This window comes from Acinonyx jubatus, chromosome B3 (assembly GCF_027475565.1).
Source record: "Acinonyx jubatus isolate Ajub_Pintada_27869175 chromosome B3, VMU_Ajub_asm_v1.0, whole genome shotgun sequence".
Taxonomy (NCBI): Eukaryota; Metazoa; Chordata; class Mammalia; order Carnivora; family Felidae; genus Acinonyx; species Acinonyx jubatus.
Genome location: NC_069386.1, coordinates 46,979,758 through 46,997,463, shown reverse-complemented (window position 1 = coordinate 46,997,463; position 17,706 = coordinate 46,979,758). Strand labels below are relative to the sequence as shown.

The following is a 17,706-nucleotide window of genomic DNA, read 5'->3' as shown; positions in this document are numbered from 1 at the left end:
AATACTGTACCTCGACTGAGCGCACCATTCTTTATTCCCCTTGAATATGAGCTTGGGTTTACTCTATTCAAAATATCTACAAAAAATTACAGTGATTTTAAAATTCATTATTTGAATAAAACAGAAATCATGAACTGAAACAATCAAATAGATTCCCAGAAGAAGTATATAAGTTATCACTGATTTAAGAATACAGTTAATTTTGGGGTACCTGGTGACTCAGTTGGTTAAGTGTCCAACTTTAGCTCAGGTAATGATCTCATCAGTCCTGAGTTCGAGCCCTACATCGGGCTCTGTGTTGACAGCTCAGAGCCTGGAGACCATTTTGGATTCTGTGTCTCCCTCTCTGTCTGCCCCTCGCCCAGTTGTGCTCTGTCTCTCAAAAATTTTTGTCTCGGGGCACCTGGGTGGCTCAGTCGGTTAAGGGGCTGACTTCGGCTCAGGTCATGATCTCATGGTCCGTGAGTTCGAGCCCCACATCAGGCTCTGTGCGGACAGCTCAGAGACTGGAGCCTGTTTCAGATTCTGTGTCTCCCTCTCTCTCTGCCCCTCCCCTGTTCATGCTCTGTCTTTCTCTGTCTCAAAAATAAATAAATGTTAAAAAAATTTTAAAAAAAATGTTTGTCTCTCAAAAATAAACATTAAAAAATATATATGATTAATTTTAAACATATAGATCTTTATCTACCAAAGAAACAAGATTACTAGCCTTGTTTTATAGAATAAGAATAAACTTTCTAATTGTAACTCAAAATCTAAAAGCCAGAAGTAAAAGATTAATAAATCTGACTACATATAAGTCAAACTTCCTAAAGTTTCTTTCATGGTAAAGAAAAGGTCCACATAATAAAAATCTTCCAAAAATATATGTATATGCAGTCTATAATTAGCATATGTATCTTTCTTTGAGTGATGACTCAGGATCCTACCACTCAAAATCAAACCTTATCCAACCTCCATATCCCACTCACACCTCTAGAAGCCTTGGAAGTGTTATTATAAGGGATCTCATTGGATTATCTGTAGCATTACTTTTGAGTTGTTTTTTTTCAATGTATTTATTTTGAGAGAGACAGAGAAAGCCCAAGCTGGGGAGGGACATAGAGAGAATCCCAAGCAGGCTCCACGTTCAAAGCGGAGCCTGACACAGGGCTCAATCTCACAACCGTGAGATCATGTCTGAGCCAAATCAAGAGTCAGACACTTAACTGACTGAGACACCCAGCTGCCCCTACTCTGAAGAATTCTGAAAGGGAAAAACTAGCAGAGATTGCAGACTAAAACAACTTACAGTTTATCAGGGTATCTTATAACTTAAGGGGTTTCAAATCTACCAGTATACCTGAAGTCTATCTGATCCTAATTTAACTTTCAGGATCACTTGAAAGTTCCTGATTCTGACATGTGTGTTACCTCTGTAACTTCTAGATTTTTTGGTAATCAAGCTAAAATTGGAAGAGTGGGGATTTGCCAAAACCTGCTGGTCAGGAAAAGGTAAAAGCACAAACAGTACCAAACCTCATAAAAATTTCCTTTTTACCTCACAGTAAAAATAGAACCAGATCACATAAAATAACTCTATAAAGTAAAGGCCACACAAAAGTAGAGTTGTTTTCTGATAATGGCAATGCAGTACTGTATATCTAAGCACTACAAATGTCTTACAGAATAAAAACCTGTTCAAACAACCTGACACCATTTTCATTCAGAAATTTAAGATTAAGTATTACTCCAACCATCAAAGAACTATTGGCTGAAATACTTTTTAGTGGCTGTATTCTACAAAACACAAGTTTGTACCCTCCTACCTAGCAGTTCTATACAAACACTTGACTCATATTCCACATACTAAAATATTTTATGGCTTATACCTTAACAACAATAAATTCATTTAAATTCTGCATCTTAACAGTCCAGAAGAGAATTTCTACTGGGGTCAATCTCCTTTTGGAAAGAATTATTCTAAAACTAATATACATTGTTCTAGTTGAATACTGTTATCAGTCATCCCTAATTGGTATAAATTCAACCTGACCTTAACCATCATGTTTTCACTAACAGAATTTGAGTTACTATTTTATAATATGGTAATATTCCAAGGAACTTATGTCCTTATAAAGCAGTTCACAAATTTTCCCATTAGAAACAATATTTTATAAAACTTGGCTTCACTAAAAGTAAATGCTTACTTGAAATTGCTGGTTTTGAACTTGATATCTCTCCAACAAAGATTGGCTCATCATCATCATCATCCTCAACCTCTTTTACTTTCTTCTGCCATGGTTCCAACTCTTCTTCTTCACATTCCATAAAGAGTTCTGCCATTTTTGAATTATCTAATTTCCAAAAGGAGAGAAGCAAACCTTATTTTCAAAAAGAAAAATACACTTTTAAAAATTCATAGTATATTTAAAATCTACTTTAATCATCCTAATAGCAATGTGACTTGATATTTGTAGATAGTGCATGGCAGCAAGTGAGAAACTCAGAGCTCACTCTCTAAGATACAAACCAATTTAGACAGATAATGGTTGACAGTAGTAGTTATTTAATGGAAAAGTCAAAATGAGTTCTAGTCATATGCCTGGAATATAATTTTATCTACAAAAGGACTGTACCTAACCATTATCGGGAGGAGGGGGGCATATTAACAAATGGGAAATAAACTAAGACTAGGAGGCATCTCCTGGGAGATATACTTAGTAAAACTAAACCAAATTCAGGAATTCTAGACACAAAGTAGTGATGAGATGCTAGACTAAAATAAGGGAACAAGGTGAGACTTATTCCATTCGGGGCAAATTAGACCATTTCTCACCTAAAGAAAGAGACCAAAGAACATGCAGTAAATATGAACATACACCATCCTAGAAGTTCTGACAAAGAACAGAACTCCTACGAAGCATTTTAATACTTCACTCTTAAATGTTAATGGACAATCAATAAGCACCAGAAAGTTTAGGAAAATCTCCTGTCTTTTAGAACAAATCAATAAAAAAGATAAAGAATCCTAAGGAAAAGAAATAATGCAGAGAGCAAGAAAAATATTAAAGAAAATACAATTTGCATCTTTAGAGATATTAGATAAGAAAGAATGTTATAAAAAGTAATATTCACAAAACAAAAAATAAGATTAAAAATATGATAAGAACTCCTGGGTCGGTCAGTCGGTTAGGCATTCCACTCTCGATTTCGGCTCTGGTCATGATCTAGCAGTTCCTGGGATTGAGCCCTGAGCTGGACTTTGCACTCATGACCTGCGCGGAAATCAAGAGATGGACGCTTAACCAACTGAGCCATGCAAACGTCCCTGGACTATCTGACTTTTTAAACTATCTGCATATATTGATTGCTTTAAGCTAAGATGGAGAAAAAAGAAGAGGAGGAAGAGAGGAAGAGGGGAAGAGGGGAAAGAAGAGAAACAGTACTGAAGGCCTAAACGTATATCCCAACTAGATATAAGTGGTGCTTAACTGATACACAGAATGAGATGGGTGGTGGTCTACAAAACAAACAAACAAAAAAACCCTCCAGGGTTCTGGCTTTGACAATAATATATTTCATTTATCATTTAAATATAGTCATTTCTAAAGGTAATTTTTTATTATATTAAAGTAATGCCACTTCTACTTTTGACTCAAAATTAGGATAATGTTCTACCAGGTCTTAAAACATACTAACTGAAACAATTCTTTGATGGCATACAAAAGAAATACCTTATCAAATTAAGAACCATTATTTTATAAATTTTTAAATTTTTTCCTTTCTATAAAAGTATGTCACAAATCATTTCCTGTCTTAACATTATTTAAATGTTAATAGTCCACCTACCAAAAAAAAGAAGGCCTTTCCATTTTCCCAAAAGTCATAAACATATTAATTGATCCCTTTATTTTCTAAACTATAATGTTTTATTAACTACATAGAGTTCTTCAAGTAAAGTAATTAAAAATATTACTATATGTCCAAGACCAAACTGAACTCTTTGAGTGTATTTCTCTACACACTAGACAGGCAGTAAGCACATAGTATATAATAATCTATGGCTAGGAAACTAAGTGAAGTTAGGCAATGCCTAGCTTTTAAAAATTAGGGAAACTTGTAAATGGATAATAAAAGTTTCCAGTTAGTATATGTTATGGGCTAAATTGTGTTTCTCTAATATTCATGCATTAAAGTCCTCACCATCAGTACCTCACAATCTTAATGTGTTTGGAGACAGGGTCTTTAAGAGATAATGAGATGAAAATGAAGTTATCAGGGTGGGTGCTAATCCAGTATGACTGATGTCCTTAATAGAAGAGATCATGAGGCGCCTGGGTGGCTTAGTTGGTTAAGCGGCCAACTTCGGCTCAGGTCATGATTTCACGGTCCGTGAGTTCGAGCCCCGCGTCAGGCTCTGTGCTGACAGAGCCTGGAGCCTGTTTCAGACTGTGTGCCCCCTCTCTCTGACCCCCCCCCCCCCGTTCATGCTCTGTCTCTCTGTCTCAAAAATAAATAAACGTTTAAAAAAAAAAAAAAAGAAGAAGAGATCAGGACACGGATGAAGGACATGCTTAAAGGTAAAACCATCCAAAGACACAGGAAGCATATGGCCATCTCTAAGCCAAGGAGAGAGACGTGATACAGATCCTTCCCTTATGGCCCTCAAAAGGAATCAAACCTGCCAACACCTTGAACTTGTACTTCTAGACCCTAGAACTGTGAGAAATTCTGAAATAAAGTTCTGTTGTTTAAGCCATCCAGTCTATGATACTTCATTATGGAAGCCCAAGCAAACTAATACAGAAGACAAAGATCTTGTTCATTCTTCTTAACAGGGTAATGCCATTGTCAATACATTCAGGATACATTGTTGAGAAAACAATTTTTTAAGACACATAACATCTTTACATTTTTATAAATAATTATATTTTTGTCTGTGCATAGAAAAAATACAGGTAATTATATACACCAAACTAGCAGTTATCACTGAGCGTAAGAAAAAAACTTCATTTCTACTTTACTCACGTTTTAATTTACATCATTTTTTATGTGAGCGTGTTACTCCAATAAATTTATGTTTTTCTGTCTTTAAGAAAGTGTGCCTACCCTTCCTTCTTTCTACTGAAGCAAATTTATCAGTACAAAAGCCACGTATACTACTATCAGTCGTGGCAGCAACACTTACTTTTTGGCTGAAAAGGGTTGTCGCCCATCAAGTTGCAGAGTTGACTTTCTGTAAATTGTCACCTGAGTACTGACACATGATATCAGTCAATTTTATGAGTCACTTTAATGCCAAATATTGAAACATGAAACTTGGGGTTCAGAAATTCTTGGATCTAATTTTAATCTCAAAACTCACCATGTGATTCCAGACAAGACAGCAATTTGTATCTGTTTTCCTTCCTATAAAATAAAGATACCTAGTATTAGAGTGGATCTCATTAAATTAAGTGTACACATATTTAATCTTTTTTCCTATAAAAAGCTCAATTTTTAAGTTCGATATGTCTGATTTTTACTTACAACTCACTTTACATAATTGGTTCATTCAAGAATTTAGTAATAAAAATGGTAATTCTCTTAAGTGCTTACTACTTGAAAAAGTCTGAATTATTAAAAATAATTTTTTAATCTTTTTGTAAAAATGAGTAATCACCTCATAATGTATTGTTTTAGTAAGTCTGAATTTTGAAATGCTAAGTGATACTAATCTTTAACTGTTACTTATTCATGTTTCAGGTATAAGTGTAATTACTTCCATAAGAAAACATAACTTTAAATAAATTGTATTTTTCTTATTTTTTACCAAAGAATTTAAAAAGAAAGAAATTAATTAGATATATTTCAGTGTAGATTAATTCATCCAAAAATAACTACTCATTGGGGCACCTGGCTGGGTCAGTCACAAGAGCATGTGACCCTTGATCTCAGGTTGTGGGTTCAAGCCCCAAGTTGGATGTAGAAATTACTTAAAAAAATAAATAAACTTGGGGCGCCTGGGTGGCTCAGTTGGTTAAGCGTCCAACTTCAGCTCGGGTCATGATCTCATGGTTCGTGGGTTTGAGCCCCACATCGGGCTCTGTGCTGACAGCTCAGAGCCTGGAGCCTGTTTCAGATTCTGTGTCTCCCTCTCTCTATGCCCCTCCCCAACTCATGTTCTGTCTCCCTCTGTCTCAAAAATAAATAAACATCAATAAATAAATAAATAAATAAATAAATAAATAAATAAAATAAACTTAAAAAACATAAGTACTCATAGCCTTCATTTTTTTTAAGTTTATTTATTTTTGAAAAAGAGAGCACAAGTGAGGGTGAGACAGAGGGAGAGAGAGAGAGAATTGCACGCAGGCTCCACACTGCCAGTGCAGAGCCCAACGTGAGGTTTGAACTCAGAATGATGAGATCATCACCTGAGCTGAAATCAAGAGTCAGACACTTAACCAACTGAGCCACCCAGGCACCCCTTAATTCAGTTAAATAGTTATAGCTTATCTCTAAACAGTATCAGTATTACAAATATGTCAAGGAAATATATACATAACAATTTTTGCTCATGTTAAGAACCTACTGTTACCAAGAATACAGAATATTTTTTAAGTGCCACAATTACACAGCTTATGAGACTCATATATATTTTTTATTTGAGTAGTTATAATCATATTGGGTCATACATAATGGTTATATTAAATATTACATAGTTGACACATAGATATTTTGCTAAGTGACCATACAAATATCTCTTACCAAAATTCTGTAATTAGTATTCAATTTACAAATATTCAATTAATGAATGACTTGTCTATATGAATAAGACATCTAGTGCCTATTATGACAGAGATGACTTTAAGATAACCTACTTCAAAAGCCTGAGGACCATAGTAGCCTACTATAAAAAGTTGGAAGTCCTCAGATGAAACTTGAATCATAAATTCAGCCTGAAGCTGCCCTGTGATGTACAGTAGCCACTAGCCACATGTGACAATTTAAGTTTAAATTAATTAAAATTAAATAAAATGTAAAATTCAGTTTCTCAGTTTTACTAGCCACATGTCAAATGCTCAAGGCCACATGTGGCTGGTCGCTACTATATCGGACAGTGCAGCTACAGAACCTTACAACTGGACAACACTGGACTAACAAATCATTGCCATATTTTGTTCCGTTAATGAACAAACACTTTCATGGATTCTTTTGTCATCTCAGCCACTGAAGCATGCCAAAACTATCATCATAAAAACCTCTCAGGTCACACTGCAGAATTTTGGTGGTAAGGCATGGAATTCTATGAATTCTAAGTCAGCTGTCACTGAAGTGGAATATCCAGCAAAGATATGCAGTATGGATCTCAAAGTTCCAAAACATTTCTAACAGCTTCTACAGCTCAGACTTAGCCCCAAAATAGCCAGAAAAAAGAGAAAATTCTACTTCAACTACAGACTCATTCCATGCCAAGTTTAATACACTTGTTTCTATGAAGAAAAAAATGAATTCCAATTAACTGACTTATCAAAGACTGTTTAGAAAATGATTCATTCACTGTTGGGAGACTGCTTATATAAATAATTTTAATTCCTATTTCACTATTTTTTGTTTCAGCTTTTATATATCCAAAATTAAGCTATTATCTTAAATAATTTTTTCTACAAATTTAAAAAAATCAGTAAAAATGTAGGTCTACATTCTTAATTGAAAAATTTGCTTTTAGCCACTGATAGCTGTCACCTGATGCAATGTCACTGTGTTGAATGAAAGTAAGGCATTTGATCTGTTACATAAGCACACAGTATGACACAGGTGTGCTATGTACTAGATATAGTTCAATTTACTTTCTGATAAAAGATTAATTCCACAAACCCCAACTGTAGAGTCTGCACATTAAAAAAGAGCATTAGGCTTAAAAGCCAGAAGAGGCAAGTTATAGCCCCCAGCACTACTACAACCTGCAGTCAAATCACCTTGTAATTTTGGGTCTCAGTTCTTAGTTCAACTAATAATCTCTATGGCTTAATTCAGCTCTCTACTCTGCTGTATACTGTGTACTTTAAACATTTATTAACAGTAAACAGTAAAACATGGTGCAGAATGAATGCCACATTCAAATTCTGACTCAACCATTTATTATCTGTACAACCTTGGGCAAATTACTCTCTGTGCCTTGCTTTACTTTATACATGCAACTTATTTCATGAAGTTACAGTGAAGATCAAATTAGATAACACACATAAAGTACAAAGCTCTCTGCCTGGCACACAGAAATCATTCAATAAATCTTAACCATTTTTAACTCTTGGCTTAATCACATTCTGAAAAACTCTAAGAACAGATTACAATTTTGTTATTACACTAGAATTTTCAAGATATCAGCTGAGCATTTAGAAATTATTTTGTTTTTAGATCTTTATTACATTATTTCTTTCGCATGATGAAATGTTAGCTTTATAAGTATACCTTCTAGAATGCAGCTGTCAAATCTATCCTACCATATTTTCATCTTTTTAAGAAAGAAACATTTATAAACTAGTGAAAACACACATAACAATTTTAAACCCTCATATAAACATAACACACATACCTACAATTCATCAATACTGTTAAAATATATACTACCTGTCTCATAGGTTAAAACAGTATCTAATTAAAAAATACCAACATATAAAAATTAACATTACGATAAAATACCTGATATCATATCCATTAAAAAACACTTTCATTTTACATGCAACACTGTATTTTAATTTCTAAAACAAAATCATTTTAAAAATGAGTAAGGGGCACCTGGCGGCTCAGTCACTTACACATCTGGCTTCGGCTTAGGTCATGATCTCGTGGTGAGTTCGAGCCCCACTTGCGTGGGGTACTCTGCCTCTCTCTCTGCTCCCCACCTCCCACACTCTCAAAAGCAAAGAAACAAACAAACAAACAGTAAAACCCTTAAAAAAAAAATGAGTAGGTACCAAGTTAAATAAAAAAAAGAATGTGAGGAATACGGTGAATGGTTAAGTTTTCTATCTCCCCAGGCCCCAAAAGTCAGTTATTCAATAAAATAACCCGAGAAACCACATCATAAAATTAATGCTTTCTTCTCATCATAAAAGTAATGTTTTAATAGGGAGTTTGCATTCCTAATCAAGAAATTAGCAACAGTAAAACCAGATAGAATTAACATAAAAGGGAAAATACAAAACCAAAATATGATTTTAAATAATGAAAATTTGTATTCAAAATAAGTACAGCATATATATGTTCAACCAACTCATAAATTTTGTCTAAGATTAACAAGCTAGTTGTAATCAAAACCACACTGAGATATCACCTCACGCCAGTCAGAGCGGCTAAAATGAACAAATCAGGAGACTATAGATGCTGGAGAGGATGTGGAGAAACGGGAACCCTTTTGCACTGTTGGTGGGAATGCAAACTGGTGCAGCCACTCTGGAAAACAGTGCGGAGGTTCCTCAAAAAGTTAAAAATAGATCTACCCTATGACCCAGCAATAGCACTGCTAGGAAATTTACCCAAGAGATACAGGAGTGCTGATGCATAGGGACACTTATACCCCAATGTTTATAGCAGCACTCTCAACAATAGCCAAATTATGGAAAGAGCCTAAATGTCCATCAACTGATGAATGGATAAAGAAGTTGTGGTTTATATACACAATGGAATAGTACTTGGCAATGAGAAAGAATGAAATATGGCCTTTTATAGCAACGTGGATAGAACTGGAGAGTGTTATGCTAAATGAAATAAGTCATACAGAGAAAGACAGATACCATATGTTTTTACTCTTATGTGGATCCTGAGAAACGTGACAGAAGACCATGGGGGAGGAGAAGGGGATAAAAAAAGAGAGGGAGGGAGGAAAACTATAAGAGACTCTTAAAGACTGAGAATAAACTGAGGGTTGATGGGGGGTGGGAGGGTGGGGAAAGTGGGTGATGGGCACTGAGGAGGGCACCTGTTGGGATGAGCACTGGGTGTTGTATGGAAACCAATTTGACAATAAATTTTATAAAAAAAAAAAAAGCTAGCTGTAAGAAACACTAATAAACCTTTAACAGTTTTACTTATGTACTTGGAAGTGTTTTCCAGTGGAGTAATTTGGATGACACAGGGTCACTGGTACACTGTTCAGAAAAGTTTGATCTGTCACTCTTTCCTCCTCACAAATTTCCCAAAAAATCAAGTATTCAAATCATTCCACTGACTTTAAAGCTTTGGTTTATGTTCTATTTCATTTTATAAACAATTCTTAGTCTTTATCACTAATAGCATACTGAAATGGAGGTCTATATTTTTAGAATTCTAATCCCAAATGAATAGAGCTTTAAGGATTCAAAGTGTGTTCTTAACTATGAGTAGCAATCTATTATTTCCAACCCTTGTTTTGTGATCTCTCAAGAATTTCCAACTATCTCAAGGAGATTACAAAAAAACTCATTTTAATGTTCATTACCTTAAAAGCATACACAATCTTTTGAGGACAGAGTCATTTTAAAAATTTCATTTTATAGCACCTTAATATCCATCACCTATTGATTCCACTGTGGAAATTAATTGTAACAAGGTTATAAAACAAGAGAATGATGTCTACCTTGGCATACATCACACAAATACAAACCTTAAAGCGTAAGCAATAAACCCTATATAATTGAAAAAGACCCACAAGTGAAATCTGATTTCATAAAATTCAGGTGTTTAAATATGAGATTTTATAAAGAAATTAACTTAGTAAATTTATTTACTAACATTAAGCAGATGAAACAAAATTTCAAATCAGTATTTTCTCCTTTTATGCCTATTTTTTAAAATGCTTTATTGTTAGAAAACTAAGTACCTTTTTGTAGAATCAGTCCAGTTTATCAGTTACTGTTAAAAACCAGACTTATTTCTGAAAAAGGTACATTTCAATCACATAAAATGTACAATCAGAAACATCTGACCACTAGCAACTAAAATACTACAGACAAAATACTGAGAGATCATAGAAACTTTAGAAGCTATGTCATCAAATTTTAACCAATTTCTGAAAGACTGTTATTTTTATTTTAAGTTGAATAATGTCTTTTGAAAATGGTCACTCCAAGTATATGAGAAAAGGTCTCCATAAGGGGAGAATATGGATACATTGTTTTATTTTTTAAATAAACCAAATATTTCAAATGTCATTTTAAAAAAGGATTATACATGCAGGAATCTTAACAGTGAACAAGCAAAGAGAGAATGGAAAGGGTTGGGACTCAGCCTTGGTTGGAGTTCCAGGAAAGGAAAGGACGGGAGGGGAGGGGAGGGGAGGGGAAGGGAGGATTCCATGCAGAAGAAATAACATGTGGAAAAGATCTATGACACAGCAAATATGAAAAACAGAAAAGAAACCAGTGTGAGTGGAAAAGAAAATCAAGGGGGTATATGGTAGAAGGTAAGACAGAAGTCAAACAACCGCAACATCCTAGAGATCATATTAGGAATCTTGTCCGTAATCTAAGAGCAATGGAAAGCCAAAAAGGGGATTTTAAACAAGAACTGGTATAATCAGATTTGTAATACAGTGTCAAAATAACAGAATTTGAGTCTAAAATCAAAGAGACGGTAGTTTTATTCTATTCTGTCCTAATCATCCCCACTTGGAATACAGTGAGTATACTGGCTAGGATGCTTTCACCTATAAGTAACAGAAAACCCAATTCAAATTGGCTTATGCAAAAGAGAATTTTTAGCTCATTTACAGAACTAAATACAGGTGCAATTTAAACAATGATTTACAAAGTTGGCTTTTCTATCTCTGTTCCTTGACTTCACTGCCTCTATGTTGTTTCTACCTTCAGAAGAGGTTTCCCACTATGAATGACTCCAACTTAACACCTTCCAAGATTCAAGTCCAAGACTCTAATATAGAGGGTTAGCTCTGATTGGAGTTGACTGGTTTGACTGGTTTAAGACATATGCCCTTCCTGAAGCCAATCACTATTGCTAAGGACTTGTAATAGGTTTAGTCCTAGATCACATACTACCCCTGGAACCAGAGGCACAACAACAACAACAACTAAGATAAAAATTGGTTCCCCAAAGGAAAATTAAGGTATCTGTTACCAAAGTAAAGGGGAATGAATGTTAGGTAACAAAAACAACAGATGTCCATTATAAGGAATTAGTGTTAGCACTTTGTCTAGGTCAAAGGACTAAAGATATTTAACCTAGGAAACATGAGACTGTGGGGCAGGGGTGGTAGAAAAGAAAGCTATTTACAGGTATTTTAAGTTTGTCATGAGAAAGAAGGAAAAGAGTAGGTCTTGTTCTTTCTAGCTCAAGTGATAATAATAACAATATTAGTAATATTTACTTGTTTTGAATAAACAAGAATTTCATTCCTAGTGTTCAGCTTCAACACAACTACTTAATTTATTATACACTATTATGTTATCACAATTACAAATTATGTTACTAATAACAATTTATCATTACCATAAGCTAACATTAATTAAATGCACACATTATTTTGTCTATTCCTCAAGAAACTCTATGAGGCAGATACTATTATCATCCTCACTTCACAACTGTAGAAACTGAATTATTGAGGTTAAGTACCTTGCCCAAAGCAACACTATTAAGAGTAGAGCAAGGATTCAAATCTAGACACTTAAAATATCACAGATTCCAGCCATACACTACTTGCCTCCACCAGGAACAAGACCAAAATTACAGGGAGGCAGATTTCATCTCAACACAAGAACAGAACAATTCATGGTTAAATATCAGGAAATGAGACGAACTCAAGGTGTGATAGATCACCAAACAAAAATATGAAAAATTCAAGCATTATGTAATCAAAATGGTCACTTTCCAACATCCCCAAGGATCCTTCCAACCCTAATATAAACATACTCATCTGGCATAGATATGAAAATGTAAATTTTTGCCTAGACAAAGGAGATTTATTATTTCAGTGAATGTTGAATTATGAAAAGCCAATTTGGTATTATGAAAAGTCTTTCAGTAATCAAATCAACCATTCCCAAATATTTTCTAGAAACTCCAAGTTCAATATAATAAATGAAGCAAATGGGTTGAAGTTCAACACTGAGGATAAATGAGGATAACTGAGGATAAAAGCAAGTGAATTCCTGAAGAATAAATAATAGTTGATAATTTTAATTAAATAATATAAGTTGAATTTTAATAAACCTGTTTGATGTCAACTCCCAATGATATCAAGATCTACTTCACAGACACAGATTCAGAGCAAAATCCCAAATATCAAATCATGATAAACCAAGTGTTCAGATTTTTAACATTTTTGATGACACAAAAATCTTTCAAGTAGTATCAATAAGTAGAAGGCCTATGCTTCAGCAGACTGCTTATAACTATAAATCAATCTAAATCAGCAGAGTCATTAAAAGCTTCTATGTGAAAGGAATCCTTCATAAAAAAGGGTATGAGGAATCTCTTTTTGTACCACCTCCATTTCATCCAAGTAAAATTTCTGCTAACCCTGATCCAGGCTGCAATCCATTTGCTCTACTTATCACCACCCATTCTGTCAGTCAAAACTAACCTAAGCACCACAGTACAGCTACTACCTTTTCTACTGCACACACTGTATTCTACTGACAATCCGGATAACCCTCCCCCATTGCCAAAGCAAATTACCCTTTCTTCATTTACATTTTCCTTATCTTTCATCTATTTTAACTCAATTTCTTGAAACCTCCTCCTTAAATATTTTCTATATGCCAACAGACTGTTTCTCTATCTACCTGCTCCAATTTAACTCAATAGATTCTCCACATTTTCTTGCTCCTTAAATAGTGCAAAATCAGGTTTTTCAGAGTTTAGTCGTCAGCCCTACACAAATTGTTACCTAAACAACAGATCTAATAAATTCCATTGTCTTAGGTTATCAGCTCTCAATAACAGGGTATAAAATCATCAAATATTAACCTCCAACCTTGACTCCCCAACTCAGTTCCCACCTATCATTTCCAAACTGCTAAAAACTACTATCTGGGTATTTAAACTCACCTCAAACTCAGTATTTCCAAACTGAACATAACTTCTCCACAAAAATTAGTCCTACTTCATGATTCATAACAGCCAAGAAGTGAAAACAAGCCAAATGTTCATCAACTGATGAATGAACAAAATATGATGTATCCATACAATGGAGTATTACTCAGCAATAAAAAATGAAGTACTGGTACATGCTACATGGATGAACCATGAGAACTTTATGCTAAGTGAAAGAAGTCAGTCACATACTGTTTGATTCCATTAATATCAAATGTCCAGAACAGGCAAATCCACAGAGACAGAAATTAGATCAGTGGTTGCCAGGACCTGTGGAGTGGGGAGAGGCAGCTTAACAGTACCATTACCTGAAAGTTAATGGTCTGAAAGCTGAAAATACTACCTTGAGATTAGACGATTTTGATGATTGTATAACACCATGAATGTACTAAATGCCACTAAATTGTATACTTTAAAATAATTTAAATGATGAATTTAATGTTATGTTAACCTGACCTCAGTTTATAAAAATTAGGTCTACTTCTCTTCTTCCACCAATAAAACTGTCATCCTTCTGATCTTGAGTCCTTAAAAGTGTTTCTCAATATTCCCCTCTTTTATTCATCATATCTAATCAATCAGTTCCCCAGTCCTATATAGTCTTCCTTCAAAATATTTTCTACAACCAGCCTTGATTTTCGATTCACTACATACTTGTTCAGGCACTTAGAACCTCACATCCATAGTAAGATTTACCGTGTAAGATTCACTTTATATCAGCCTCTCAGCATCCAGATCTATATGATTTCATCCATTTAACATAGAACCACCAAATGAACAATGTCACAAAAAATGTTTTCATTGTGTCATTTATGAATTCCAAACTCCTCAGTAACATTCCACCAATCCATGCAGAGCTCGGTTATCCTAGTGCCAGAAGCTTCTAGAATCCAGTGAGGTACAGAACAGGCCAAATGTTTTAGAAACTGTCATTTCCACCAGTGGTTGTTGCTGCCAGGCTGCAAGGCTAGTCCTATACTATCCAGCTTAAGCAAACAACACGCAATCCTGAGATTACACGGCTGAGGTTTGAATTAGGTAAGACCAAGGCATCATAGCCTACAAAATTAACATACAGCATTAGGCATCCAGTAAGTATTACAATAAATGAAATGCACTTTTTGAGATTCAATTCCTTCATCTGTAAAGGGCATATGATGATAATACCATCCATCTCAAAGAAGCATTTATTTTAAAGATAAAATATGATGTATAAATTTACTTTATAATATATAAAATACCACAATAAAAGATTGGAAACACATCTCTTGTGTTACAACTCCTCAAATAAACACAAATACTAACAATGTAGTGTCAAAAAAGTAAGGCCAATTTTCTTATTTACTTTTTCTCTATTCAACAAAGTTGAGAGCTCTATTACTTATTTTTAATCCTAGAACTTAATAAAGCCATTTTGTTTATGAGGGCCTTCCCATCAGCAATCAACAATCCTGTATAAAGTCAGATAATCTTAAACCCTAAATGGAAAAAGCAAAATAAGTAAACAAAGTAGGAGATAGGGATTACCTATACCTAAAACACTCAGACCCCTCCCAAGAGCTTTAGGCTTCCCTTCTCAAACTTGCCAAAGGTAACAATTACCCACAAAATAAGGAAAACACAGGGGTAAAGCCTAGAAGCAAGGAATATATTATTTCATAGACTAATGATCTTTGCTTTGGTTAATAGCCCTCAACTGAAAGACATGCAAGTAGCAGTCATGCTAAAGAAATCCCAAACCTGGCCAAAAAAAAAAAAAAAAAAAAAAAAGTGTGTGTCTAATTAATTTCTAAGGATGGAATCTTAGAAGTCCACAAACCCCAACCTGAAATATTCAAGATATATTAATTTACTTAAAAATGACTACAATAGGGGTGCTCGGGTGGCTCAGTTGGTTAAGCATTCGTCTCTTGATTTTGGCTCATGTTGTGATCTCATGGTTCACGAGACTGGGCCCCACTTCAGGCTAGCACTGGGAATGCATCCTGGTTAAGATTCTATCTCCCTCTCCCTCTGCCCCTCCCCTGAACATATGTGGGGTCTCTCCCTTAAAAAATAAAAGAGAAAAGAAAAGAAAAGAAGAGAAGAGAAGAGAAGAGAAGAGAAGAGAAGAGAAGAGAAGAGAAGAGAAAAAAGAAAAACTTCTAAAAATGATTATAATAAACCCATTACATATTAATATAAATATTTATGTGAAAAGTACTTCCCAAAACAAAATAGAGAGGGGTGGCATTGTTTTATATTTTTGCAAAACCCATTAATATCTGCCTTAATAAAGACAACTGTATTTTCTTATCTGCTTCTACATTTAATCTGTTGCACTACATCGTTCGGTTGAAAAATCCAGCTTCACAAGATACGTAGGCGGTAGAGAGAGGATCTTGTATAACCCTTGAAAGCACCTCAGGTCCCCAAGACCATGGTTAGAGAACTGCTACACTACATTAAACAAGTCAAAGCCTTTGTTTAAAAAAGAGAGCTAAATTAGAGCTGACCAAAAATTTGGTATATACCAATGCCAAGGAGTAAAGTCACAATTTTAAATAGTTAGGGAATATTAAAGTGATGAGCACAACATTAAGAAAAAGCATTTATTAAGCAGTAATTATGTATAAAGCATTGTATTTAAAAACACAAAGATGTAAAATGATACATCATTCCAAAAAATCAGTGTTCATCATCATATAATAAACCAGAAAAGCAGAAATGCTTGCAATGAAAAATAATTGAAATAAGAAATATTTTTTATTTAATCCAGTTCGCCAAAAGGCCTAAATATTACACCCTGATTCTACAGGGTTTCAGTTAATCATTTTTTACTATAGAGGAGCTCTGAAGGTAAAGTTGGGAAGTAATGGAAGAAAAAATGCTAACAACAAAAATATTGTGGAACAGAAACGTCAAGGAATAACTTTTTAAGTACTACCTGCATTCATTAGAGATGGAATGCAAACTGTTGAAAAACCTATCATGGCAGTAGATGGAGAGACAGGCAGGTTTAATGTGTTAGAAAGGGGGCCCTTTATGTATCTGAAGGTCCAAATTAACCATTAACCTTTAATATACTATCAGAATCCACAGAAACAATTTTAGTTTATTTTCTTTCTCGGGTAGTTCTAGTTGTAAAGATTGACATTTTATGGCTTTTATTGTTTCCTAGAAATCTTCAAACAACATCTTATTACTTTTAAACAGAATAAAACTCATTGTATTTGACAATTACTATGTGGGTCTACAGGATCCTTTTATAAATCTAAGATACATTATGCGATCATAGTGATTTTATTCCTCTTACATCTTGAAATAATTTGCTAATTCCATCATTCTGGGTATTATTTCACCACTGATAAACAAATATTCCCACCTATGCTTACAAAAGAAAATTATAAATGAGAAAACATAAGAATGATTTAATTGCCTAGAAGAATAATGCAACAGTTAAGTAAATCATCATCTTTCACTTTTCTTATCTTTCAGTTTTCTTATTGTTTTGCACAAAATATTGCATGAACTGTCCAAAAGATGACTGAAGACATTATCTTTGTAATCTGTGTCGAAAAGAAAAACTTTACTTCTACCCTTTTATGTTGTTGTACCTGAGGACCCATGAACTAAACTAACAAAAAAAAACAGATTAACAGGAGAAAAAGC

At 34.3% G+C, this 17,706-nt stretch overlaps 1 protein-coding gene across 19 annotated transcripts in view; it reads right to left on the bottom strand.

Annotated features, from left to right (window-relative positions):
* Positions 1-17,706, bottom strand: part of ZNF280D (zinc finger protein 280D) — a 375,018-nt gene that overhangs the window by 180,515 nt on the left and 176,797 nt on the right. For 11 of the 19 annotated variants that reach the window (XR_008299158.1, XR_008299156.1, XR_008299157.1 and 8 more), the window contains 3 exons: positions 5,348-5,391; positions 2,190-2,336; positions 11-76 (listed from right to left, as the gene is read on the bottom strand). Coding sequence is in view for 15 of the 19 variants with exons in the window: in XM_053223979.1 (XP_053079954.1) it covers positions 11-76; positions 2,190-2,325 (202 nt within the window). In the remaining 4 variants the exon portion in view is untranslated. Of the gene's footprint in view, positions 1-10; positions 77-2,189; positions 2,337-5,170; positions 5,240-5,347; positions 5,392-10,444; positions 11,184-17,706 lie in introns of those variants that run through there. The other 8 variants (XM_053223975.1, XM_053223974.1, XM_053223976.1 and 5 more) reach the window with 3 other exon arrangements.